The sequence below is a fragment of the Xenopus tropicalis genome, chromosome 4 (assembly GCF_000004195.4).
Source record: "Xenopus tropicalis strain Nigerian chromosome 4, UCB_Xtro_10.0, whole genome shotgun sequence".
NCBI classification, from domain to species: domain Eukaryota; kingdom Metazoa; phylum Chordata; class Amphibia; order Anura; family Pipidae; genus Xenopus; species Xenopus tropicalis.
The window spans coordinates 104,400,842-104,427,604 of NC_030680.2; the positions used below are offsets into that span (position 1 = coordinate 104,400,842).

Below are 26,763 nucleotides of genomic sequence, written 5' to 3' on the forward strand. Positions count from 1 at the left end.
ATTCTGTGTTTCCTTACTGTATTATGTTTGAAATTTAAGTTTTTCACCTAAAATCAGTGCCCTTAAGTTAGTACTATTCTCTTCTTAAATACTGAGCTATTCTCTTGTAAAGACCAAAACCTCAAACTCAGAAAGGTTTAGTTTCCATCTGCTGCTTTACAGGAAACGCTATTTTTTTTTTTTCAGATCAGCCCTAGTGCTTCTATTTTATTTTTTTGTGTGTGTTACTCAAATGAGTCACCACAAAGTCAACAAGAGGCCACCTCACCACATTTATATGCCCTCTCAGATGAAAATCATTTTCTGAAAATCTGGTCTCCATCTTAACCGACCACAAACATATCTGAAATTTCTGTAGTGAGGTAACTGTGCACTCAGCACTTGCAACCAGTGCTTGTCATTGTCACCAGGACGTGGTAGTGTGCTACCAAAATCTATTTGCACTGCCAACTCTTAATAGTCAGGGAACCATTGTTGGAAAAAAAATCCAAACAATAGTCAATGTTTAATAAATCTTTGTTTCTTCCTTATAAGTGGGATTGGCTGTTAGATTTCACCTGCTGACTGGCTGATTGCAGCATAATTCAGTGATCTGTAGAGTGCCACTGGCAAACAGCACGGTTGGGTTGTTTGCAATAGGGAGAAATGCACAAAAATATGTCATTTATATCTCACAACATAATTAAACCTAGTTTTAAAAAATAATTTTTAAAGGGGACCGTTAGTAAAAAAAACATTACTTACACTATATACAGCTTATATCCGGTTGGCAGGTCCCCATAAATGGGCTAGTTTAAAAAACATTCTTTTTAAATTCACTTGTTTCAAATAGTGTCCCAGATATAATGGGCTTTTTAATTATGTTGGGTTGAAAACCCCAACATACTGTTCCCTGACTTCAGCTTATTCTTCCGCTTTTTCTTATTCTTAGCACCCCCCATTTTCTAAACGCTACTCCTCCTACAGTTTTAGGGGTACAACACCCAAACGCTCCACACTTCGCCCTATAGCAGAGCAGGTTGCTTGTGCTTAAGCGATTACACCCCGTCTTTTTTTGTCACCCCAATTTTCCCATTGACTTTGACAGGGAAGATTTTCAAACTGCTGCCACACTTACAGCTTTGAAGCAAACCCCCCCAAACTTGAATAACATAATCATGGGGTCACCCGAACAAAACAGCAACATTTGTTGGATGTCCCAAAGTGAGATTTCGCCTATTGAATTTTATTGGTGTGATGCCAGGGTTCCCAAACTGCACAGCCAGTCACTGGGTGACTACGTATTTAAGTTTTTTTTTTTTTGTTTTTTGGGTTTTTTAGTGGGAGGAGCCACCAACAGCCAATCAGATTTTACCTGCAGACTTTCAATGGGAAAATCCAACTTGCTGCCATTCTCACAGTATTAACACCAGGGTCCCCAAACTTCTCACAGTTGGTCACTAGGGGACTGCAGTTTTAGTTTTGAAAAAGTGGGTGGGGCCACCAACAGCCAATCATTTTGCAGAGTTAGTTACTCGGTAACTGCAGTTTCAGGTTAGAAAAAGTGAGCGCAGCCGCCAATCGGATGTCACTTGTTGACTTTCAGTGGGGAAATTTAAATTTCTGCCATTCAGACACTATTAAAACCAGGGTCCCCAAACTTTGCACAGTGGTTTTACTATATACAGTGGTGTGAAAAACTATTTGCCCCCTTCCTGATTTCTTATTCTTTTGCATGTTTGTCACACTTAAATGTTTCTGCTCATCAAAAACCGTTAACTATTAGTCAAAGATAACATAATTGAACACAAAATGCAGTTTTTAAATGAAGGTTTACGTTATTAAGGGAGAAAAAAACTCCAAATCTACATGGCCCTGTGTGAAAAAGTGATTGCCCCCCTTGTTAAAAAATAACTTAACTGTGGTTTATCACACCTGAGTTCAATTTCTGTAGTCACCCCCAGGCCTGATTACTGCCACACCTGTTTCAATCAAGAAATCCCTTAAATAGGAGCTACCTGACACACGGAAGTAGACCAAAAGCACCTCAAAAGCTAGACATCATGCCAAGATCCAAAGAAATTCAGGAACAAATGAGAACAAAAGTAATTGAGATCTATCAGTCTGGTAAAGGTTATAAAGCCATTTCTAAAGCTTTGGGACTCCAGCGAACCACAGTGAGAGCCATTATCCACAAATGGCAAAAACATGGAACAGTGGTGAACCTTCCCAGGAGTGGCCGGCCGACCAAAATTACCCCAAGAGCGCAGAGACAACTCATCCGAGAGGCCACAAAAGACCCCAGGACAACATCTAAAGAACTGCAGGTCTCACTTGCCTCAATTAAGGTCAGTGTTCACGACTCCACCATAAGAAAGAGACTGGGCAAAAACGGCCTGCATGGCAGATTTCCAAGGCGCAAACCACTTTTAAGCAAAAAGAACATTATGGCTCATCTCAATTTTGCTAAAAAACATGTCAATAATTGCCAAGACTTTTGGGAAAATACCTTGTGGACCGACGAGACAAAAGTTGAACTTTTTGGAAGGTGCGCGTCACGTTACATCTTGCGTAAAAGTAACACAGCATTTCAGAAAAAGAGCATCATACCAACAGTAAAATATGGTGGTGGTAGTGTGATGGTCTGGGGTTGTTTTGCTGCTTCAGGACCTGGAAGGCTTGCTGTGATAGATGGAACCATGAATTCTACTGTCTACCAGAATGTCCGGCCATCTGTTCGTCAACTCAAGCTGAAGCGATCTTGGGTGCTGCAGCAGGACAATGACCCAAAACACACCAGCAAATCCACCTCTGAATGGCTGAAGAAAAACTAAATGAAGACTTTGGAGTGGCCTAGTCAAAGTCCTGACCTGAATCCTATTGAGATGTTGTGGCATGACCTTAAAAAGGCGGTTCATGCTAGAAAACCCTCAAATAAAGCTGAATTACAACAATTCTGCAAAGATGAGTGGGCCAAAATTCCTCCAGAGCGCTGTAAAAGACTCGTTGCAAGTTATCGCAAACGCTTGATTGCAGTTATTGCTGCTAAGGGTGGCCCAACCAGTTATTAGGTTCAGGGGGCAATTACTTTTTCACACAGGGCCATGTAGGTTTGGATTTTTTTTCTCCCTAAATAATAAAAACCCTCATTTAAAAACTGCATTTTGTGTTTACTTGTGTTATCTTTGACTAATAGTTAAATGTGTTTGATGATCAGAAACATTTTGTGTGACAAACATGCAAAAGAATAAGAAATCAGGAAGGGGGCAAATAGTTTTTCACACCACTGTAATTGTGATCCAAGGTAGAAAAACTGGGTGGAGCCAACAACAGCCAGATATCATTCAGTGGCTTCATGCTTTTCAAACCAACATGAAGTTTGTTCTCAAACTTCCCTTTCTAGTTTTGACTGTTTTTCTAAAATTGAGGTTTACAAGGGAAAACATACCCCCCATCCTTTTGAATTAAAGTTTATTTATTTTGGCTTATGTAGAAAAGGTGCATCCGAGCTGCCAATGATAAGGAGAATTTTTTTTTACAGACATACCTGAATTTACAGATTGAAAGGAAGCCATGTTACCCATAAAGCCACCTTCTCAATAGCAAGCATTCCCTCACTCCCCTCACCTTATGGCAGAATCCAGTCAGCACACCACTTTTTAGGGTGCATTTACTCTTTGGCCACTTCCAAGCCAAACAAAATTTGTCAGAATCCATCCAAATGGAACAAGGCGTGGGAGGGAATGCTTTATTAAGAAGGGTATTACATTTTTTACCTTCTTGAGTTTCCTAGGAGCAGCTGACCCCCGCTGCAATAGTATTTGGCCAGTCCAAACTCGCCTGCCCCGCACAAGTCTAGTGCTGACTCTCAGAACTGTTAAAATTTGATACTTTAGTAAAAAAAAAAAAAAAAAATTCTTAACTTATTTCTACTGATCTTTCCTAAACCAATTGTTACAAAAATACATTTGCTGACCTTCCTCTGATTCTGCAATGATATGTCAACATATTTTGATAAAAGTTTAGATAACACAAAGGGGTAACCCTTATTTCATTTATTTCTTCATATTTAAAGTTTTACCTTAGAAATGGCCAAAAGAAATAATAAACAGAAAGCAACTAAAAAAAAAATCATTATTGAGTGTGTTATATGTGGAAAGAACTGAAAAAAAGTGTTTGGGAGGGGGACTACCTCTTTATCCACCCACTACAGTTTGGGTACATGTTTATTGGAATGGCAGTTCCCCTTTAATAAAGGAAGTTCTGTTTTCAACAGTAACCCAATAGATAGGGTTTACAATAAAAATGTATGTTAAGTAATTTGGCATTATATTTTTCCACAATGGCTCCAGGCCAACACATTCTCCACAATGAGGTACCAGGGGAGAAAACACAATCCCATGGGGCAGGCACGCACTTATTAATAGTCAGCCCTACTTCCTGCTGGCAACCCGCTGCTGGGGCACCCTGGGACGGCCATCACTGTGTACTTGTGCAATATGCAGGATTTTGGGGGCCAAAATTTCTGCATATTGCATAATTTCTGTAAATTGCAATATTTACTAAGCCGTTAGGGTGAAGACACACAGAGCTACTAGTAGCAGCTACAAAAATAGACAAAGCTGATCATTTACTAATAACTGTCTCTACATGTATTTGGGCAGAGGCTATTCTCAGTATTATCTATAGCAGGGTATTTTCTGGTGTGTCTTCACCCTTAAAATACAACCTGAGAATATTAGCTGTATTCCTGCAGTGTTAAAAGGCAAATACTGTTTCACTGTCAGTAAAACAAATGTACCTTCAATCAGTGAATGTGCCACTTGCTCTCTGTATTGTCTATGCACCTGTCACACAAGCTGTATGTTCCTCAGTATTTCACTGTAATTGGTAAATGTGGCATTTGTTTGGTGGCTTCACCTCTCTGAACATCTGTATTCCCTTTAAAAAAAAAAATCACAGGAAATGATGATTCCCTTTCATGTGTTGCCAGCTGAGATCTACACACAAGTCAAACAGGATGCAAATTTAAAAACCTCTAAAGAAATCTTTATAATCCTTTAGGTTAGCAGTTTTTACACCCAGCATGTATGCAACTGGTTGCACACATGCCCCACTTGACCCTCTAAAGTTCCCCTCAAACCAGCAGTTGGCATATACAAGGCTTGTTTGGGGGGGGGGGGGTGGTGGTATCGTGCAAACAAGTGCTGTAGTACCAAGCATCTAACTGTTTTTAATGCCACAAGGAAGACCACAACTGGGATTCAAACAGAGGCCCTAAATAGTGACTGCTGCACCAGAATTGTGTCACTGTACATAGTATATACTGTTCATACAGTATATACTATTCATCTTAGATCGGTTATATACATGGTCCATGTCTTTTGCCCTGCTCTGCCTGTGCCTGCCTATGGTGTCTGTATGTGCCATACTCTGCCTGTCCTCAGTGGTGTGGCCAGTGTGGCTTGTTAGTAAATAGTCCCTTTATAATACACTAACATTGGTTCCAATCAATGATCTGTCTACTACAGTTTAGAAAATGAAAACAAAGATTTGGTTTGTTTTGATAGGTAACTTGTGCAGTTTAGAGTCCTTTTTTTTTTTTTTTATGGATTCCTTCAAAAATGTTTGAAGGACTCACCATATGTTGGCGTATTTTCTTTTCTTTTGTAAATCCTTTTGTCTTTGCTGCTACTCATTAGAAGCTATCGCTTGCTATCGTCTCTTCTGTAGAGAGCCCCTATATAGTATCATACTGTACTGGAACATAAGAAAGAATACATGTCTTCCTATGTATATCCAAGGTCCAAAGGCTTGATCTGATACAAAAAAAAAAATTATGATGTTTTACAAAGTCACTACATCCGCTGAGTAGCCAGGGGCCATGAGAACAGTTTCAGCTCCTTACTGGGCTCACACACCTTTAGTTGGAAAGTCCTATTCTATATGGGTTGTGCAGAACACAGGAGGCGCAATCAGCATTACCTCTTCCAACCACTCATTTTTATTTGCTTGGTGGTGCAAACCACATACTGCAGGCGCACACTATTCAGAACACACTAATTGGGAGAAAACACAGTTGTGCTGGTGCGACAAGTACTGCATTCTCTCCCCCACATATCGTTGGTGGTATTGGGTTAAGTGGAGCACGAGTGAGCCTATTGCTCAGAAGGAACAGCCTTACCTAGCATAGTCCCTTGATTTCATGTTCATGCACCTGTTTTCCTTCTAAAGGAAGTCTGTTAACTGACACTCTCTGATAAAACCTCACTCACATATGGCTTCTTGGAAAATAGCTTCGAGTGCCTTCTTCCCACAGATACTTTGGGGAAACTATATGTTGTTTTGTGTAAAATGAAATGGTATGTAATATTGATTGGGTTGAGCCTTAATGGTTATTAAAGGGAATATGTGTAATTATACAGAGTTGTTCTTTATCAAGATCCAAATATCACTAAAAAGTGATGGTAATTAACTTGTGCTCTCAGGGTAACGTCAGGTGGGACATTTTGCTGGCCACATGATTTCTACTTTGGCTACATGTTTGTAAATACCCCCCGCACTCGATGCACTGCAGTATGTTCAAATGTAAGCAAAAATCTGTCTCCTTAATAGATATATACTGTATATATGTGCCTTTTCCGTTTGCCTAATGTTAGGCATAAACGTGTATTGTGCCTTTAATTGTTAAAATGCGTTTTTCCCTTTCCTTAGGCGATAATAATGCTCGGCGGGTTTTTCTGTTTGTAACGACTTGACACAAATTTTCAGGTGTCACAATGGTTTTGCTTTCTTACAGAAAGAAGAAGGGAAAATCCAAGGCCAACTGAATAACTCGGACTCCAGTCAATATATCAGAGAGTTAAAAGATCAGATTGTAGAGCTAAAACATGAGGTAAGTTCATGACAATAAAGGACACACTGACGCAGCTACTCTCGTTTTCCCTTATTTTTCCATCTTTACTCAGTGATCTACTTTTCCTGTATATTTAGTACATTGGCATCATTTCACATGGAATCCATAGTATCCTATTTAGTGTGTTCATATGTACTGTATGTTACATATATTCCCTTCCAATTTACGTGTTCTAATAATTCAGTCTAATAACCATTTCTGTTGATTTCACTGAGTGGTGACTCCAGTCCTTGTGCCTCTAATGAAGGGAGTTGTGTGTGTGCGTGTGTGAGGCTGGAGCGCAGCGATGCCTGAAGCACATGTGTTGATTTGTGGTCTTGCCGTTGTGGGGAAAGGATGCTTGTATGTTGGTAGGGCTGAGATTGCAAAAAGAGGATACTTGCTTAATGTCAGTTACTTCTTGCAAGCTGAGCAAAACACATGAGCATTGTGTCTAGCATGGCCTAAATAGTCAGCTTTTCTGTGCAATAAAAAACTTGTACAAGGACTAGCCAAGCAGACCAATAGGGGAGGAACGGCTTGCTGTACAGTACCCTAAATGTATCCCATTGAGGTCCATTGTATATAAAACCTATATATCATTTTGGACAGTATATAATATATATATCCACTGTTGTCCCTGATGAAAGTTCCTGTAGGAGCTGAAACGTCTGACTAATAAAGAACCTCACTACTGATAAAACTTCTTGATGTCTCCAGTGTGAAAAAACTTTCTGTGAGTGCCGTTCTTCCCTGCTGCTTTCTATATATAGGCCCCCTTGAACTTTTCCACATTTTGTCACATTACAGCCACAAACATGAATCAATTTTATTGGAATTCCACGTGAAAGACCAATACAAAGTGGTGTACACGAAAGAAGTGGATCGAAAATCATACATGATTCCAAACATTTTTTACAAATAAATAACTGCAAAGTGGGGTGTGCATAATTATTCAGCCCCCTGAGTCAATACTTTGTAGAACCACCTTTTGCTGCAATTACAGCTGCCAGTCTTTTAGGGTATGTCTCTACCAGCTTTGCACATCTAGAGACTGAAATCCTTGCCCATTCTTCTTTGCAAAACAGCTCCAGCTCAGTCAGATTAGATGGACAGCGTTTGTGAACAGCAGTTTTCAGATCTTGCCAAAGATTCTCGATTGGATTTAGATCTGGACTTTGACTGGGCCATTCTAACACATGGATATGTTTTGTTTTAAACCATTCCATTGTTGCCCTGGCTTTATGTTTAGGGTCGTTGTCCTGCTGGAAGGTGAACCTCCGCCCCAGTCACAAATCTTTTGCAGACTCCAAGAGGTTTTCTTCCAAGATTGCCCTGTATTTGGCTCCATCTATCTTCCCATCAACTATGACCAGCTTCCCTGTCCCTGCTGAAGAGAAGCAACCCCAGAGCATGATGCTGCCACCACCATATTTGACAGTGGGGATGGTGTTTTCAGAGTGATGTGCAGTGTTAGTTTTCCGCTACACATAGCGTTTTGCATTTTGGCTATAAAGTTCCATTTTGGTCTCATCTGACCAGAGCACCTTCTTCCACATGTTTGCTGTGTCCCCCACATGGCTTGTGGCAAACTGCAAACGGGACTTCTTATGGTTTTCTGTTAACAATGGCTTTCTTCTTGCCACTCTTCCATAAAGGCCAACTTTGTGCAGTGCACAACTAATAGTTGTCCTATGGACAGATTCCCCCACCTGAGCTGTAGATCTCTGCAGCTCGTCCAGAGTCACCATGGGCCTCTTGGCTGCATTTCTCCTTGATCGGCCTGTGAGTTTAGGTGGACGGCCTTGTCTTGGTAGGTTTACAGTTGTGCCATACTCCTTCCATTTCTGAATGATCGCTTGAACAGTGCTCCGTGGGATGTTCAAGGCTTTGGAAATCTTTTTGTAGCCTAAGCCTGCTTTAAATTTCTCAATAACTTTATCCCTGACCTGTCTGGTGTGTTCTTTGGACTTCATGGTGTTGTTGCTCCCAATATTCTCTTAGACAACCTCTGAGGCCGTCACAGAGCAGCTGTATTTGTACTGACATTAGATTACACACAGGTGCACTCTATTTAGTCATTAGCACTCATCAGGCAATGTCTATGGGCAACTGACTGCACTCAGACCAAAGGGGGCTGAATAATTACGCACACCCAACTTTGCAGTTATTTATTTGTAAAAAATGTTTGGAATCATGTATGATTTTCGTTCCACTTCTCACGTGTACACCACTTTGTATTGGTCTTTTACGTGGAATTCCAATGCAATTGGTGAATATTTTAATTTTGCAAACTTTAATGCAAGGCTCCAGTTCTCATGCACTTGGCAGATGAACATCTAACTCTTGCCTGTTCTGGGACTTTCACATCTGTAACCAATTTTTTTGTTTTGTTTTTTTATTGTTTTAAAAATTGCGTCTAGCAGTCACAACCCTCTGTGGCTGAAATGTTGTACATTTCATAATTAAATGATTATAATGATGTCCATCATAGTCCATGGCCTTGACATTAGAGATAAAGCAGATGCTAGGGGACATGGTGGTAGCTCAGTGTATCCTCTATATCAGTGATCCCCAACCAGTGGCTCGGGGGTAATATGTTGCTCACCAACCCCTTGGATGTTGCTCTCCGTTCCCCCAAACCAGGTAGTTATTTTTGAATTCCTGACTTGGTGGCAAGTTTTGGTTGAATAAAAACAAGATTTCCTAGAAAAATAAAGCCTCCTGTAAGCTGATAGTGTCCATAGAGGCTGCCTAATAGCCAATCTTAGCCCTTATTTGGCACCTCCATGAACTTTTATGATGCTTGTGTTGCTCCCCAAGTCTTTTTACATTTGACTATGGCTCACGAGTAAGAGGTTGGGGACCCCTGATCCAGAGGAATGGTGGGGCTTTTTTAAACACCAAGGGTAGCACATGGAGATTAGGTTGTGTGTTTTTCCCAGCCATAATATGATAATATGCAACACAGATTGTTTAGGGTGCCAGTAGACATCAGAGTATTTTGTTTTAACTTCTGATTTCCAGAGCTAGGCAGTGGGCATGGTTACAGGGTAAGACCTGAGATTGGCTAAAGGGTTCACTATTGATTGCTCTGTGACCAAGTAGCTTTATAGATTGGTATTTGTGTTATAACGTCAATTGTGTATAAGTTGAATACACTACATTTAATACTGGCCACACACAGGTTGATGCTGCATGCCAACATAGCTACTCCTGAATGAGTTGGTCCATGTATGGAATCAAAATTAAATATTGGGGTTCTCAGGCCTTACATTGTATATGTGAGATGAGGAATAGTCACCCTCCAACCCACCAACTGCTGTTTAGTTAGTAATGCTTGGGGGTGCACAGGCTGGACTTTATCATGGCATTATACTGCGCTAGCATATTTGGTCTCAAAAAACAATTTTTATTTTTTAGTGCTGTTCCTCCCATGCTGCGGAAAAACAGCACTAAAGGAAGGGCATATTTGGTCATCATAATGCAAAGCAGTAGGGTGTCACCACTAACCGCTATGTGTGATTAGCACTCCAGTGCCAATGTGATAACATATTCACATTATTGGTGCAAGAGTCAGTCTCTCAGCTCTTGTCACTTTCAGGGTGAAGACACACGAAGCTATGAGTAGCAGCTACTTGTTGTGGCTACTAAAATGCTGATCATTACTGATAATTGTCTGTGTGTGTGTTTTAGCAGAGGCAATTCTCAGTATTGTCTATGGCAGGGGATTTTCTGGAGTTTAGTAGACATGAAAAAGTAGCTGCTACTAGTAGCTCAGTGTGTCTTCACCCTCGGGGGTTGCTAGTCCATCTTCGGCTACGTGATGCTATTAAAGGCTTGCCATGTAAAGAAAAGAAACCACAAAATAAAATGAATTGGTGTAGTAATATTTACTTTTTAGTCCCTCCCCTATGTGAAATGCTAGACTATAAGCTCAATATAAGTGTTAACAGCCTTTTTTAATAAAATAAAAGTATTAGGGGTGCAAGATTCTCCTGGGGTAAATGCACACTAAGAAAATTAAGAAAAGATAAACAAAATGTGATTTTTCTGTATTATAAGGATTAATGGTGTTTTGTTCTTATCCTTACAACTTCCCCTTTCACTCCCACTTTTAAATCAATGACCCCCTATAGGTTTTTAACTACATGTTCGACTAGCCTTTCCCAAGCCACATCAACCTGACCCCTGACAGGTTCCCTACCTGCACAGCAAATGCAGAGCTGTGCAACAGAGTTGGCAGCTGATATGTTTAGCCGCCTCACATATTCTTTGTGTCTGTACAGCGGTGATCACTGACCTGAGACAGCGTGAGAGTTGCTGGTGCCTGGCTGATGCAGTTAGGGAGGGTGCAAACAGTATGTTACACAAAAGCTTTATGCTCATGCTAAACCCAGGTGTACCCCTATAAGTAGGTGATAAGTAAATTCTACCTGTTTATTGGTCGATATGGGTTACTGCGCCTAGGCAAACTTTAAGGGGTTATATAATTAAAGGCACTAAGTGTTAAAACCATGTGTTATAAATAGCTGTAATAGTTTGTGTTATCTTTTATACAAATGTGGGCCCTGTAGGATCCAGATGCCTACCTGCTTTGAAGGCGCTTATTTCTACCAGTATGTGATCCTTTATCTGGAATGCTTGGGATCAGAGCTTTTTCTAGACAAGGCGGCAGTGATGGGAAGCTCTGTGCCTAAAGCCTTCTGCATGCCGGCTCTCACTGGGACACAGACTCACATTGTAAGACTTTACAATTACTATTGTCTGCCGTTATTGCTCATAGTCAGTATGAGGAAAACATTTCTATTTCTTATGAAATTAATTAATTTATAGCTCTGTGTCGCTATCTGTGGCCTCCAGTTTGTGTTCCCTGGCATGGGAATGTTGGCGTGGCTATATAATCTATATTTTCCCCTGTAATTATTAGTTTATGGTTGGAATGCTAAGAAATGACAATATTTTCTCTGAATACTGTTTCTGGTACCAGGTTGTTTCTCAGTACCTGTGTTCTACATACAAGGGAGGGAACAGCTGCTTATTCCGTGCCGTCTTGCTGGCAGCTGCTTCCACCAACCGTTACAAAACCCTGAAACTGCATACAATTTTGGGGTCAACATTCAGCAGATTTTTTTTTCTTTCTATTTCTCCTTTTCTGGGATAACTGCTTTTACTAGCCTAGATATTATGTCTTCAGCAATAGGGTAGAACTAAGAAGCACAGCTTGATCGCAAAAGGTTCTGTATCCACTATAGGCTTGCTCATCACACATCCATGTACTGTATAGGGACTGTAGGATAGAGAAAGGGCATGTACTGCTAAAAACATTGTAGGAAATAATGTAGAAATGTTATTTGGTTATGTTAAATCCAATACACAGACTGAACAGTCACGGGGTAAAACTTGCTGTCATGTAGAATCACCCCTAGTGGAATAATGTAGGGTTGTGACCTATCAGATGGGAGTATTCATCATTAGGGGCAACGGCTAGAATCAAAGGAACTGGTAATGGAAAAGTTATAGGAAGGATTGACAGAACCCCTTTTTGCTAATAGGCTAGGCAATGAAAGATCAGTAGCCTGCGCCGGGCATAAACCTTCCTCCCAACCCCCCCCCCCTCCCAACACCAAACACAGGAAAGCACAGCAACTGCTTGAGGTTAGAATGCACTAAAATGGCTATTATTCCTTTTACAGTCAGTCCTTTACACTTTACATATCCTATCTCTGCGTATTTAGTGCAGAGTATTTAGAGCTGCCATACTGGTTGGTTCTCAAAGCACCATTCACTCACACACTACAGTACTATAGTATACACCTATTGCCAGAATCCAGAATGATAGCCAAGGAAAATGAGAATTCAAACTCTATATTATCCCATTGTATTAGTTCATTAGTGTATAGTTCATGTAGATTTTCATGCACATTATGGTGTTGGTTCATGCCCAGGAAATCTTGTGCCTGCAGCAGCGGCACCATCTAGCTCTTATTCCTTTATTGCATAGAAACTCCATTAGGGACAGCAGCGGCACAGTATGCGACCACCCAGCCTGCATCTTGCCCACAGACTTGAGTTACTGTAGAAGGTAAGTAGAATTAGTGTATAAATGTCTATTACACAGGAAACTCTCATGGATCAATATGATATTACAGGAGACTGCTGTTACTCTTAATAAATTTAATTCCTTGCGCAATTCAGCCTGCTACTTCCTGTGCCTGTGAAAAGAAATTTTGCTTTTCTGTAAGGAAAATAACAGCTAATTTTGTAACAGCCATAAATCTCTTGCTTCAACCCATTTTTTTTCCTCTAGACTGCTAACCATTGAAACTCTATGATTTATCAGCATGCGAGCCATCCTGTTTTTATGGCCCTCGTTGGTAACTGAGCTCCTGTCTGTGCTTCCTGTTGGATGTTGCAAGCCTGCTATGTTCTAGCTAGATTACAGGGGGTGGCACAAGAGATTACAAGGCATGTGTCTGCCCACATTTAAATTGGGCCACCACAAAGCTGCTTTGGCAACTAAGTCCAGAGTTTTGCACAAGTCCTCAGCTTCTCTGCTTCACTTTGAGATTTGTTCTTGTGAGAATGTTGTTGTTCTGTTTTTTTGCAGATACAGAGTATTTTAGTACAGCCATGGCATACAGCTGCTTTGTTTTATACACCCTAACAGGCATGTGCTAGATACCCCATATCTGTAATTGTGCCTGGTGCTTTGTTCTGAAGGGCCATGTACCCATGCAGATTAAGCGCCTTGTCTCCAATTAGCATGTGTTCTGTGTGGGGCTGTGCCAGAAGAAATCCCAGTACTAGGGGATTTATATCTATTACAAAAGGTGGCCATACACGGGTAGTTTTGAGCTGCAAATCTGGCCCCTTCAGGCAGATTTGCCAGCTTGTCTGGCCATGTATGGGTCCCTCAAATGGGCCTCGACCAGATGTCAGTTGGGCAGGTTTGATTTTCCTGTCTGATCAAGGACTGCATCTGCACATTGACACACGCCTTCATCCAACTACCTGCATGGCAACAATTATGATGCGGTCATTGGCCCAAGGTCCAAACAATCGGATCGGCCCCATATTGCCCACAGAAGCATATTGGTGAAAGATCCATTTGTTTGGTGACTTTGTGTTTATCTGTGTGGCACAGGTTTTACTTTCCCTTTATAAAGGTTACTTAATTTAATAAAAGCAAGCGGTCAGCTTCATATTGTTCTTTGGATTCTTTATCCCACCAATGTTTTTTAAAATGTGTAGGATTTTGGTAGGTGCATGTGTCCACAGTTAATAGGTTTGTACTTCTAGTTATGTGTTTCCTATTGCCTAATGGCACAGAGGGGTCTGTAGACCAAAGAGTTAACACTCAGTCATGTTGTTGTTGCCTTCTCATCAGTGTTTACCATTTAGGAGAAAAGGCAGCAGCTGACATGAAACTTAGTGAAGGATGGCCTTCTCTAGCAAATGACTCTGCTCTGCTGGTGGGACTCTCCCCACATATTAACATCAGCACTCCATAGCGAATGAGGAGACAAAAATAGTCCTACGTTCTGCTTCAGATTCGCAGCTCAGCGAAGTGGCCGATTCTCAGAAACACCCTGAGTGCTGCTGCTGCATGGTTCCGCTCATGGTGGTTACAAGTGCTTGCAGGACAGGGCCGCCCCAAAAAGAAAGCACAGTTACATATGAAGTTGCGGGTTTGTACTGGATGTGTGAATGGCTGTGCTCTCACAGTACCGAGTGGTGTGATTTCACTGTGACAGCATCTTGTGAAAGTCGCACTCCTGATACCATTGTGTGGCTAATCACATCCCTATCTGAATTAATGGCAATATGTACATAAGTAGTTCTGTCCTGAGGGGACCAAATTCTTTCCTGGTCATGTCATGAATGGGGTGAACTCTTTGGGCGTTCATTTCCAGTTTATAATGCATTTAGGGCTCTGCATCCTAGCTAATGCATGCACTTTGTATAAACCAGTGATTTTCAGCCTGTGGGGCAGGATACAAAAAGTTTGTTTGGGTCCCCATGTGCTGCTTTCATACATCTTTGTATCATGAGAAACCATGATTAATATTATTTGTAGGCGCTGTGTTCTTGCTTATTAACACTGTGGGGCTTTGTTTTTTGCAATTTCAAGAGCATTTGTATTTTGCTTAAATAAGTAGTTCAAAGTACAGAGTACATTGTGGCAGCAGTAAAACAGACCTGCAGTTAAAGGAACAGTAACACGAAAAAATTAAAGTGCTTTAAAGTAATTAAAATATAATGTACTGTTGCCCTGCACTGGTAAAACTGGTGGGTTTGCTACAGAACTCTACTATAGTTTATATAAGTTAACCGCTGTGTAGCACTGAGGGCAGCCATTCAAACTAGAAAAAGGGAGAAAAGGCACAGGTTACATAGCAGATAACAGATAAGCTCTGTAGGCTTTGATTGTAATTTGATTGTATGTGTTATTGGTTAAGTAACCTGTGCCTTTTCTCCTTTGAATGGCTGCCCCCATGGCTACACAGCAGTTTTATTTATATAAACCAGTGCTGTCCAACTTCTTTGGCACCGAGGGCCAGAATTTTTCCGGCCTCTGTGGTGGAGGGTCGATAATGGAAGCTAGTTTTGACCACTAACCTTTTTTTAAAACCACACCCACTTGAAGCCACACCCATGTTATCACATGACCATAGCCATATTAATGGTGGTAGTACAGCAAAAACCTGCCATACTCTGCCTTCCCTACCCTGCCTGTGTGTGCCATACTCTGCCTTCCCTACCCTGCCTGTGTGTGCCATACTCTGCCTTTCCTACCCTGCCTGTGTGTGTGCCATACTCTGCCTTCCCTACCCAGCCTGTGTGTGCCATACTCTGCCTTCCCTACCCTGCCTGTGTTTGCCATACACTGCCTGCCCTACCCTGCCTGGTTGTGCCCTACCCTGCCTGTGTGTGCCATACCCTGCCTGTGTCATACTCTGCCTTCCCTACCCTGCCTGTGTGTGCCATACTCTGCCTGCCCTATGCTGCCTGTGTGTGCCATACTCTCCCTGCCCTACCCTGCCTGTGTGTGCGCCATACTCTGCCTTCCCTACCCTGCCTGTGTGTATGGCACACACAGGCAGCATAGGGCAGGCAGCGTATGGCACACACAGGCAGCCTACAGTGACACAATGCTGCTACTGCTCCTACAGTCTGCACAATAACTATATATTAAAAAACTTTTTAATTGCAGTACCACCTCAGTATATGTTCTTTTTATAGTGTGCAGGGTTTATTTGTGGGTTTCTACTGCTCCTACAGTCTGTCTGAGCAGGGGAACAATGTAATCGGGCGATTACAGCCTGAGCCTGAGGTGTGAACAATCCGGGGGATGAACGATGTAGGGATTAAAAGGTGTGAACAACACAGGGGATTACATTTTTAAACAATACAGGGGGTTTTACAGCCTGAATCTGAGGTGTTAACCATGCAGGGGGCCAGTACTGATACCATTTAAAGGAGAAATATTGGATAAATGGGAAAACCCCTAACCCTGTAGGCAATTATGAATAATATACGGTGCTGGTTTCCCATTGGGCTAAACATTAATCCTATCTGTAACAATGGCCCCTTTATTGGAGCTCCCTATAGATCCTCTCAGGTCCCTGTCTGTGTTTCAAATGAGGGGTGGGCGTGTCCTAACGGTCCCTGCCAGAAGCACAGTAGGAGGGGGAGAGCCAATCACAGCCCTGCAGTCACACAAGCACAGACAGGCTTCAGTTCCCTATCAGGTCAGCCTAGCTGCTGATTGGTTCATATCCTACAGCGCAGGGTACGGAGGGCCGCTGGCTTCCCAGCTCATCCAGAGAATTCAGCCAGCAGGAAGTGGAACAGATGGGCGGGGCTAGTGGGGTTTTTGTGGAATTTCTCAATAAAACAGCAGGAAACACAACTTTTTTAAGCACAATCCTTCTATATCTAGAGGAGTATAATTCCCTGGTACATTCATAATTTTTATAGAATATGTCTCCTTTAAAGCTTACACAAAGGTAAGTTATCAAAGCAGCCAGACAGGTGGGGGCCACACAGAGGGGGGCCGCGGGCCGCCAGTTGGACAGCACTGATATAAACTATAGAAGTCTTTCTGAGGCAAACACACCAGTTGTACCAGTGCAGGGCAACAGTGCATTATATTGTAACTACTTTTATACACTTTCATATTTTGGTGTTACTATTCCTTTAAAGGGATAGTATACTCGTTCTTTTAATTTTCGCCATTGTGTAGGACTAATTGGAATTTGCTTTTTTTATCCATCTACCCTAAACTACAGCTTTTTTAGCAGCTCATTGTCAGAGGGCTTCTCAGTACACCAATAATTAGAGTTATCAGCTTCACCTCTGCTCATCCGGACCAGGAAGTGCCAAAGTGAAACTGGTTTAATTTTCTTATTTAGTTCCAAAAATAACAATTTTTCATGATTAAAAAAACTAGGCAACAAGTATGTTTAGCACAAGCCCTATTCAGGCTCATGTTGAAATGGTGTGTGTATGGCAGGCATAGGTAAGGTTAGATGAGTGTTCCAAGGATTTACATTTTATCAAAAAGAGGATCCCAAATGGCCAGGGCCAAAGTAATTGGGACACGGCCCCCAGATTAAAGGGCAAATCAGATAAATTAAGTGTTCCAAGGATGCCCATGTCTGGCCACCACCCAACCATATATTCCCCCTATTGTAAATGATAGGATATTATAAGTCACTGAGGAGTTCCAGGACCATGTATAGGTCATGGAACTCCAAGGTTCTGAATGTTTCCATTGCCAAGATGAGGAAGGGCACGCCCGTTTCAGGGAGATACTCGGTTAAACCAAGCAAGCTTTCTCAGGCGTTTTTCACAGAAATTGAGCCCCTGGGGCAATGTGTCATCATACTATATTTATCTATTTCCTTTAACCTCAGCAAAGCATTCAGTGTACCAAAACCCACTGTATTTGAAGGGTAACTCCGCTCAAATAATGAAAATCTTAAACATTTTACATAATGAAAGAAAGGTAATGCCAAGCAGCTTTCCAGTATAGATTCAGCAAAAATGTTTAACAATTTTACATTTATTGTTACTGAAAGCAGTTTCTGTCTGATTATTTATATTCTTTATCCGGCTGTCCTGGTTGTTGAAACAATGTTACAAAGGCATCTTCTGCCAGCCAAGGACACATTTAATTTAACTAAATGATTTTTTTTTCATCCTGCTTGATCAAAAATCATTTCCAATGTGCTGATCACTAAGCTACTCCTAAATTTCTCCATATCATATTAAAAAAATATCATGAGCACATTAACCCTAGTCAAGCACAGTATGAGGAATTGTGCAACATATTCAGTTTGAATGATCATTTTAAATCCCAGCATTCTTCGTAGTTTCCAGCCTTTTGATGGGTCAGGTGACAACCTTAATCCATTCTTTTTAATCTGTATCTCAAAATTGAAATATCCCCTTGATTTCTGTTGTATCTCTTAGATCTGAGCTGGAGACCTGAAAAAAATGAATCCGCAAAGTAATCCTAAATTAAAGGACCAGTATACCATAGCAACCACGCAGTTGTGTAAATGAAAGACCTGGAGAGGAATAGAAGATGGCCTGATTATAAAGAGAAGTTATAGTGACAATAAAATTTTGTCCTCAAACAGCAGAAGTTTTTTGGATGCCAGGGTTAGTGATCCCAATTACCCAAAACTGAACTAAAAAAAAGAGAAGGAAAGGGCAGATTACTAAGAAACTACAAAATTAAAAAAAAAGGCCAATTGAGAAGTTGCTAAAAATAGGCCATTCTGTAACATACTAAAAGTTAACTTAGGTGAAAACTACTCTGTGTTTCATATTGGATAGTTGCTTTTTTCTTTTATCATACAGTATTATTTTTTCCCCGTTTAGGAGATAAGGGGACCCCTGACCAAATTATAAGTCTGAAAACTACTGCTTTAATGTCAACTGCCAGTCTCTCCTATCACACTGGGTGGGATGGCAGACGTGTGGCATGTTCCTTGGCATGTTTTGTTCCTTTCTCTCCCTAAACACCCCCCCCCCCCTGTTTGTAAGAGGCAATTAACCATCAATGACACTTAATGGCCAAGCTACTCCATTTCTGTCTTAATGATGGAGTGACTTTAGATAAAGTATTGGGTAATGTCAGACCTGCTAGTCGCAAATGAAACATACCTGCTTGGTTAGAAGCTAGAAAGAAAGTTCTTCACACATAGGTGCCATATGTTAAGTCCATAAAGGCATCCCGTGTGACTTGAATGCATATCTCATAATACATATGTCATTACAGGCAATAGTTAATACTGATGATTATATATTTTATAACTGGCACCTTATACTTTTTCAATGTGTTTTATTCTACTATGGTGTGTTATTTTGTGCAACTGTCCATTTTGCTATCCCAAAACTCTAAAAGCTCTTGTCCATATCAAGTCATATTTTCTTCCTAGCCAGTTTCACAGCACACTGATACAGTGCAGTCACTGATGAGTTGGCTCCATGGATGTATGATTCTGTGAGGGACTCCCTTAACCAAATCTAACCCCTTTTTTCATACTGCAGTGATAGTGGTGATTAATAGGGAAGGTAAGGATCTGTTAATCTGTGGTTCCTAACACTGTTGCAAAAATACTCAAACTGTTAGCTACCAAACTAGTCTGAGTTAATAAAGAGCCAATCAATTCATATATATAATATACCAAATCAAACACAACCAGCACCAAGGGTCTTGTGGTTCAAACAAATATTTTCGGTCCCTTTTGGGACCTTTTTCAAGTGTGGCAGGTGTGCCCCTTGGATTGATGGCCAATTCACAGAAGTAACTGGAACACCCCGCGTGGGATAGTTTAAACCATGCCCTGCGCAGGGCAAATTGTGGCAGCAAGGTCAGACAACGGGTATACTGCACCCCACGCGGGGTGTTCTAGTTACTTAATGATCTGGCACGCAGTGAATAACACCCCACGCGGGGTGTTCCAGTTACTTCTGTGAATTGGCCATCAGTCCAAGGGGCACACCTGCTGCCCCCTTGGTGTGTGTTTAGAGGGTCTTATATGTGGCAGTGGTGCAAAGAGGACCAAGCAAAAACGGAGAGATGTGCAGGTAGTAGCGCTAGTACACTAGCGCTCGGGAGGATGTGCTGATGTATATATTTTTTATTTTTTATGTACCCTTTGTACCTATTAGCGCTCGGAGGAACGCGCTGATTTATTATGTACCCTGTCCTTGCTCCTCACACTGTGTTGTGTCTATATCTTTACATTAAGTGTACATGTTGTTTGTTTGTTGTTGCCTAGCAACCATTTTGGCGCCCTTTTGGGCTTTAAATAACGTTCACTGTGTACTGCAATTTTGTTGTCCCTGATGAAAGTTCCTGTGGGAACTGAAACGTCGGACTAATAAAGAACCTCACTGCTTATGATGCCTCTGATGTCTCCAATGTGAAAAAGTTCCTGTGAGTGCCGTTCTCTCCTGCTGATGTGTGTGTATATATATATATATATATATATATATATAACAGTCCACACGACAGCACCACACTCCAAAATCTGCTGCTCTGCAGTTGCCCCTGTGCACAGGATATCATATAAATATCAAAATAAAACAGCCAGCACCAAGGGTCTTTGTGTTTCAAAAAATCTCTCGTGTATTATACTTGCATGTACAACCAATTATGCAATTATAATACACGAGAGATTTTTTGAAACACAAAGACCCTTGGTGCTGGCTGTTTTATTTTGAGATATATATATATATATATATATATATATATATATATATATATATATATATATATATATATATATTCTCCTCCAGAAAGCACTCACGGTATTAAGAGAAAAAAAATAAAATCTTTATTTACACAAAAATGTCTACGCGTTTCTTTTTATATATATATATAAGTACAAGCAGTGGTGAAGCTGCACACCATAAATAATGAGATACTACCTGGGTGCCAGTGCCATGTTGTCATGTAGATAAAAGTCCCTGATGAAAGTTCCAATGTGAACTGAAACGTTGGACTGAATAAATACTTCACTTTATTTACTTCAACTGATGTCTCCAGCGTGAAAATTCCTGTGGGTGCAATCATTCTTTTTCTCTATGTGTGTATATGTGTGTATATGTATGTATGTGTATATATATGTATGTATGTGTGTGTATGTGTGTATGTATGTATGTATGTATCACCCATTATTCAGAATGCTCAGGACCAAGGGTATTCCAGAAAAGGTTTATTTCTGTAATTTGGATCTCCATACCATAAGTCTACAAAAAAAATAATAAAACAATAATTAAACCCAATAGGATTATTTTGCATCCAATAAGGATTAATTATATTCTAGTTGGGATCAAATACAAGGTACTGTTTTATTGTTACAGAGAAAAAGGAAATCAATTTTAAAAATCTGAATTATATGATTAAAATGGAGTCTATGGGAAACAGGCTTTCCGTAATTCAGAGCTTTGTGGATAATGGGTTTCCGTATAACTGATCCCATACCTGTATATACAATACACAGGAGCCATGAATAATCCCGTAAATGATTTGTGCTTATTGATGTAAGCTTTCTCTGTATTACTACAGGTTTGAGATCTCTTATTGAGAAATCTTGTTATCCAAAAAACTTGAGTTGTGGGAAGGCCATCTCCCATAGGCTCAATTTAAAGCAAATCATCAATTTTTTTTTTTTTTTTTTTTTTTTGTAATAATAAAACAGTACCTTGTATTTGATGGTAACTAAGCTGCATGAATCCATATTGGTGGCAAAACAATCCTATTGAGTGTATTTAATGTGTAAATGTTTTTTAGTAGACTTAAGGTACGGTGATGCAAATTACGGAAACACCAGAAAAGCACAGGTCCTGTAGCACTCAAATGTGGGGGTAATAAGTGCAGTGCCGGGCCAAATGTAAGGTGTGCTCCCCTACCCTCAATTCCCTACCACCACAGTGGGGTGAGGAGCAATGTTTACCTCAGGAGGGTGGTGTGATGCAACCAGGGGTTGGTGCCGAGTGGGGAGGGTTTTACCATGTGAGAGTAGTGAGCGCAGTGCATCACCACTATCTCAGCTGGTAAAGGTAGCTAGGGTGGGTGCCTATCGGCCCCTTTTTGGGCTCTAGGTACAAGCCTCTTCTGCCTGCCCATAGATCCAGCCCTGAATAGCTGTGCTAGTGACTGAATACAGCACTACTTTCTGATACTCTGCTTTTCTGCTCTTTCTGCTACCTTTTTACCTTTCTGCTGTTTATGGGGCCTGGGAATGATCAGAATTACAGCTTTTAAATATTTTATCCAGTCAGTTGTGAAGTTCTACCAATGCCCATTCTTCTATTGAATAGCCATACTGTGCCTCTTCTCCCTCCATCTGTACAGCATTTCTCTGCCTTCGGTATAATTCATACTCTCTTCCCCTTCTTCTCTTGTACTGCCACCATATCTCCTGCACCCCTATATATACAGTCTTCCTCACTTGCCTTTATCCCACATGCTGCTGCTGTGTCCCTGTCTTTCTTCATCTCCAGATTTGCCCCATTCAGCACTTGTTTCACCTTACTCTTCACTTTCATCTAGCATTTATAGGGTTTCTATTCCTTCTGACATTAATGCTGCCTCCCTCTTTCCTTCTCCTAACCCTACATTACCATTTGGAAATCTTTGCTTTACCCTCCTTTTGATAACTGCCCCCAACACCACCACCACCACCTTCATTTTGCAGCCGTTACTTTTTTCTGTAATTACGTGAAAAAGTGGTCTATTTATTGTCACCTGTTTTTACTCATGCTTGACTTGATGGACCAGCCTGTTACAGGTAAGGTGAGGGAGATTGCGGTTTTATAGCGGGTGGGTTCATTCCTTTTCATCCATTGTTTTTCTTTTGCTAGTCTCTTCATTTCAGTGCATGTGCCAAACAATGGTTTCTTAAGCATCACGTCATGTCCCTTTCCCAGTGTGAAGCAGCCATTGTTGAATGCCGTTCCATGCTGTTTAGTGAATGAGAATTAGACCAGATGGTTTGTAGGCATGACATAGGAGTGCTTGCTCCTGTTTAACAAATTGGAACTCAAACTCTTAAATTTGTTGTGTTCATTTGTGTTTTTATGGTATAAAAAAAAATTCACACGTATTTTGTTGGTTTGGGGTATGTGACTGACTAAGATGCAAAAGGAGCTGAATCTGATGATGATGATGATTCTGAAAGGCATTATTAAATGAGGAATCGTTATTATTATTGATAGTTGCTGACAGAAGCAAGTCTATTATCGATTAAACTGTCTATTTACTCATCTTATTTATACCACTAATTGGTTGTTATAGTTAATGGCCTTAGCAAACTGAATTCATTTTAAATGTTCAGATAGTGTTAGACAATTTGCAGTTCCCCTTTCATGACAATGTGCTTAATGTAGCCATTTATCTCTTACTCATGTTTTTTTTGCCAGATAAAATGCCTAAAAAGCCAGAAGGGCCTCCCAGACCAACCCACTTTTGATGGGATCCACATTGTCAACCATATCATTGGCGACGATGAGTCTTTCCATTCCTCTGATGAAGAATATGTTGGTGGCACCCTTCAGGAGGGCAAGGTTCAGTTTCACCTGCACAAAAGACATGACAAGATGGCGCTGGGCCCTTCAGGCTCTGACAGCAGTGACAGCGACACTGAGGCTCTTTCCATTGTGACAGATTCTAATGGAATGGTTCCAAAACAAACTGGGAAAAGGACAGAATCTTATTCCACTACTGTTTGATGGTTACTGTGATTGCTAATGCAGCCCCATGGATCCCATCGACATCGCTGCTCATTCCTCTGTACAGAATTCTTACACGGCCTTTGAACGTGGCCAGAATTTCTATAGAAGTCTTAACTGCCTTCAGATTTTGCCAAATCTTCCCAGTCTGCTGCCATACACGAGGCTGCGTATTTGTTGTTACAGTATTATCACAATCACTTTGTTTCTTCAATGTTCATAGTTTTAAACAAAGTGGAAAGGAAGAAATGAGTTGTGCAGTTGGTCACGCCGGCGGGTATCTTGCAAGTCTGTCGATTCTGTGCAATATTTTAGGCCTGTATGAACAAATGTCATGGGTTTTTAACATTTGTGATCCTCAGTCAAACTGCCTGTCTCCCGGGCATCAGAATAGTAGGTTCAGCATTTAATTAGAATGTGTTTTTAGGGACCCCCTTAACACAAACATCTAACTTACATGAGATCACTCCCTATAACACTCCAACAGGTGTGTAGCACAAGAGCTAGGAAAGTTTGTGACTGAGCAAGAGTCGTTGCTGGTCCTGTGTCTCTCCTGCTGTTGTGTGACTGTAAGTACCAACAATCTGTTGGTTGGCAGAGAATGCTGGAAAGCGCTGGGTGAGTAGTGTTCACCAATAGTCATCTATCCCTGTATCACTGCTTTGCTGAATAAGAAAGCTACTGTTAATTTCATGACTGGAAAGGGGAATGTTATGGCTTACATGTTTGTGAGTAAATCTGAAGGTGCTTAAAAGAATGAAATACAATTTACGGATACTTCTTCTAGGGATTGACATTCAGTTTAAGGTGTCATGGACATTACTACATGTACACTATAACAGTAAATAGAAATAGGCAGTATGGTGAGCGCTATAGTCATCTGTTCACCTTTAAAGCGATGGTAAGGTGAGTGCTTGATTTATCACACCAATAGATTTCAATGGCCTGTGCCAGATTTCCAGTCTCAGAATCATTTGATAGGGCATGTCCATTTGTGGGAGAGAATTTGGAGTTTGGGGTCCCTTGGATCCTGCATAATGGTTGCTGGGGGGGAACCCAAAACTGGCCCAGATGTGTTCCCTGAATTAAATTTGTTTTAAATCATTATGCTAGGTTTGTGTAATGAATAGCTGATCACTGTGTGGCGTCACAATAAAGCAGTGCCAGGCTGCCAAATCAGACCAAATCTCCGTCACCGACGCTTTCCCTATTTTAAAGTGCACCTTTTGCTGGGATGTTTTTTTATTTGTTTTATGTTTGAGTCAGTTACTAACTAAAAAGGTCAATTCTTGTGTTGTGATATATTTTGTATATAAATATACATATCTTTCATTCCGAAAGTGTACAATACAAACCTTTTTTTTTTTTTTTTTTTTATTGGAATGTAAATGTTAAGGTATAATTGTAGAATTTGCATCCTAACAGAAAAAATGAATTGTGTGTGTTCTGTACAGAACTGGACAACGTTATGCACTCCTGTTCCCAGCATGCACCTGCCTGCTGAGCTGTGACACTGGCACGCCGACGGGAGTTATAGTCGTGCAACACCAGAGGGAGTGCTACTTTGGGATGCCTGCCCCTGCAGCAGAAATTGGCTTACAGCCATAGAGCAAAACACTAACTGTATCCCTGTGAATTAGATTACAGAGCAGATTTTGCATTTCCATAACAAAGTCATCACTTATTAAATGCTTGGGAGAAACACTATTGATGAAAATCTTTTAACATTATATATATTATATATATGTAACTAAAATAAATCTTTTTCATGAATTAAACTCTCTCACAAGTTATTTTTATGAACAAAGCTGTTGCAGTTACAGAAGAAATGCTCACATACACTTTTTTTATTTCAGCATTAGAATGGGGCCATTTGGTGGGTTGATGGTGCTTATACACTGCAAGTCAGCCAATTTGCTTAGAAGAACAGCCAATGGCAGCCAAGACTAAAGCTGACCATACAAGTAAAGATCCACTCCTCTGGTGAGGTTGCCAAATAAGCAAATCTTTTATCTAAATGCCCATCTTGAGGTGAGCAATATCAGACTGATCAATCGTTTGGCCTTTGATAGCTAAGCAGGCTGTTGTGAGGAGGACCGCATTAACTTGCAGATTAATAACAAGCCCTCCCAATCAATATCTAGGTTGGGCAGAATTGTCTGCTGACACCATACATAGGCCAGTAAGCTGCCAAATGGCTCCTGCTTTTATCAGCCCATGTATGGTTTTAAAGGTAAACTTAACAACCCCCACCACATTTTTATTATTGTTGAACCTGTTGTACATTTTTCCCCCTCACAAACTCTGTCAAAAGCCCAGTCATGAAAAGCAGTGCTGCATAGCAGGGTTAGTGGCCACTATCTTTGGCTGTGGGGACTTTACAGGGCATAAATATTAAAAATGTCATGTGGGAGGGACACTCCCTTAAAATGGATTACATAACAATCCACAGTAGCAGTCACTGATATGAATGATAAATAATTAGTTATTTATGTAAGTTTGTCCCTTTAGAAGGATTTGCTCAGGAGCTTTCTCCATGTACACAAATTTGCAACACCCATGTCTTCTCCTAACCCAGTGTCTTGGCTGTAGCAGAGTGGCACTATTGCTTTTTTTTGTTGCCCAACACAGTTTTTCCTGTTTCCTTGAATATCAGAGCTTTGATTTAACCTTATTACGCCATCCCATGTTCATTGCTAAATGTAGTAAATGTTGTGCAACAACAGGATGCACTTCCAAGCTTTGTCCAGCCAGAAAGACTTCTTCTGTGCCTTAATCAGTTGGACTGTAACTAATTGAATCCCCCACCCCTAGAGAGGCTTTAGCTGATGGGGAGACCCTTGGAGTTGTTTAACAGTGGCTGGAGGGCACAGGCACAGGTTGGACATCCTTTTGCTTGATCTCTCGATTTGCTGGCCAAGCTCTTTGTCCCCCCTCCTTTCATTGATACAGTAATCTCCTGTGTGAAACTGCCTTTAATATTAGCTGAAAGCAGGGACTGAGCTGCTAAACTTTTAATATGTTACGAAGTGGGTTAAATCCATTTACTTGTATTTTTCTCTTCCAGGCCCAGACTGGCAATCGGTGGATTCTGGCAAGTGGCAGAGGGGCTGCTGTAAGATGCAATAGAC

At 40.9% G+C, this 26,763-nt stretch overlaps 1 protein-coding gene across 4 annotated transcripts in view; it reads left to right on the top strand.

Annotated features, from left to right (window-relative positions):
• evi5 (ecotropic viral integration site 5) overlaps positions 1-25,410 on the top strand; it is a 90,962-nt gene extending 65,552 nt beyond the window's left edge. For 3 of the 4 annotated variants that reach the window (XM_002933802.5, XM_031901003.1, XM_031901002.1), the window contains 2 exons: positions 6,779-6,874; positions 23,324-25,410. In XM_002933802.5, coding sequence (XP_002933848.4) covers positions 6,779-6,874; positions 23,324-23,632 — 405 coding nt within the window. In that variant the 3' untranslated portion in view covers positions 23,633-25,410. Of the gene's footprint in view, positions 1-6,778; positions 6,875-22,682; positions 22,693-23,323 lie in introns of all 4 variants that reach the window. The other variant, XM_031901004.1, reaches the window with a different exon arrangement.
• Positions 25,411-26,763: the final 1,353 nt, after the last annotated feature.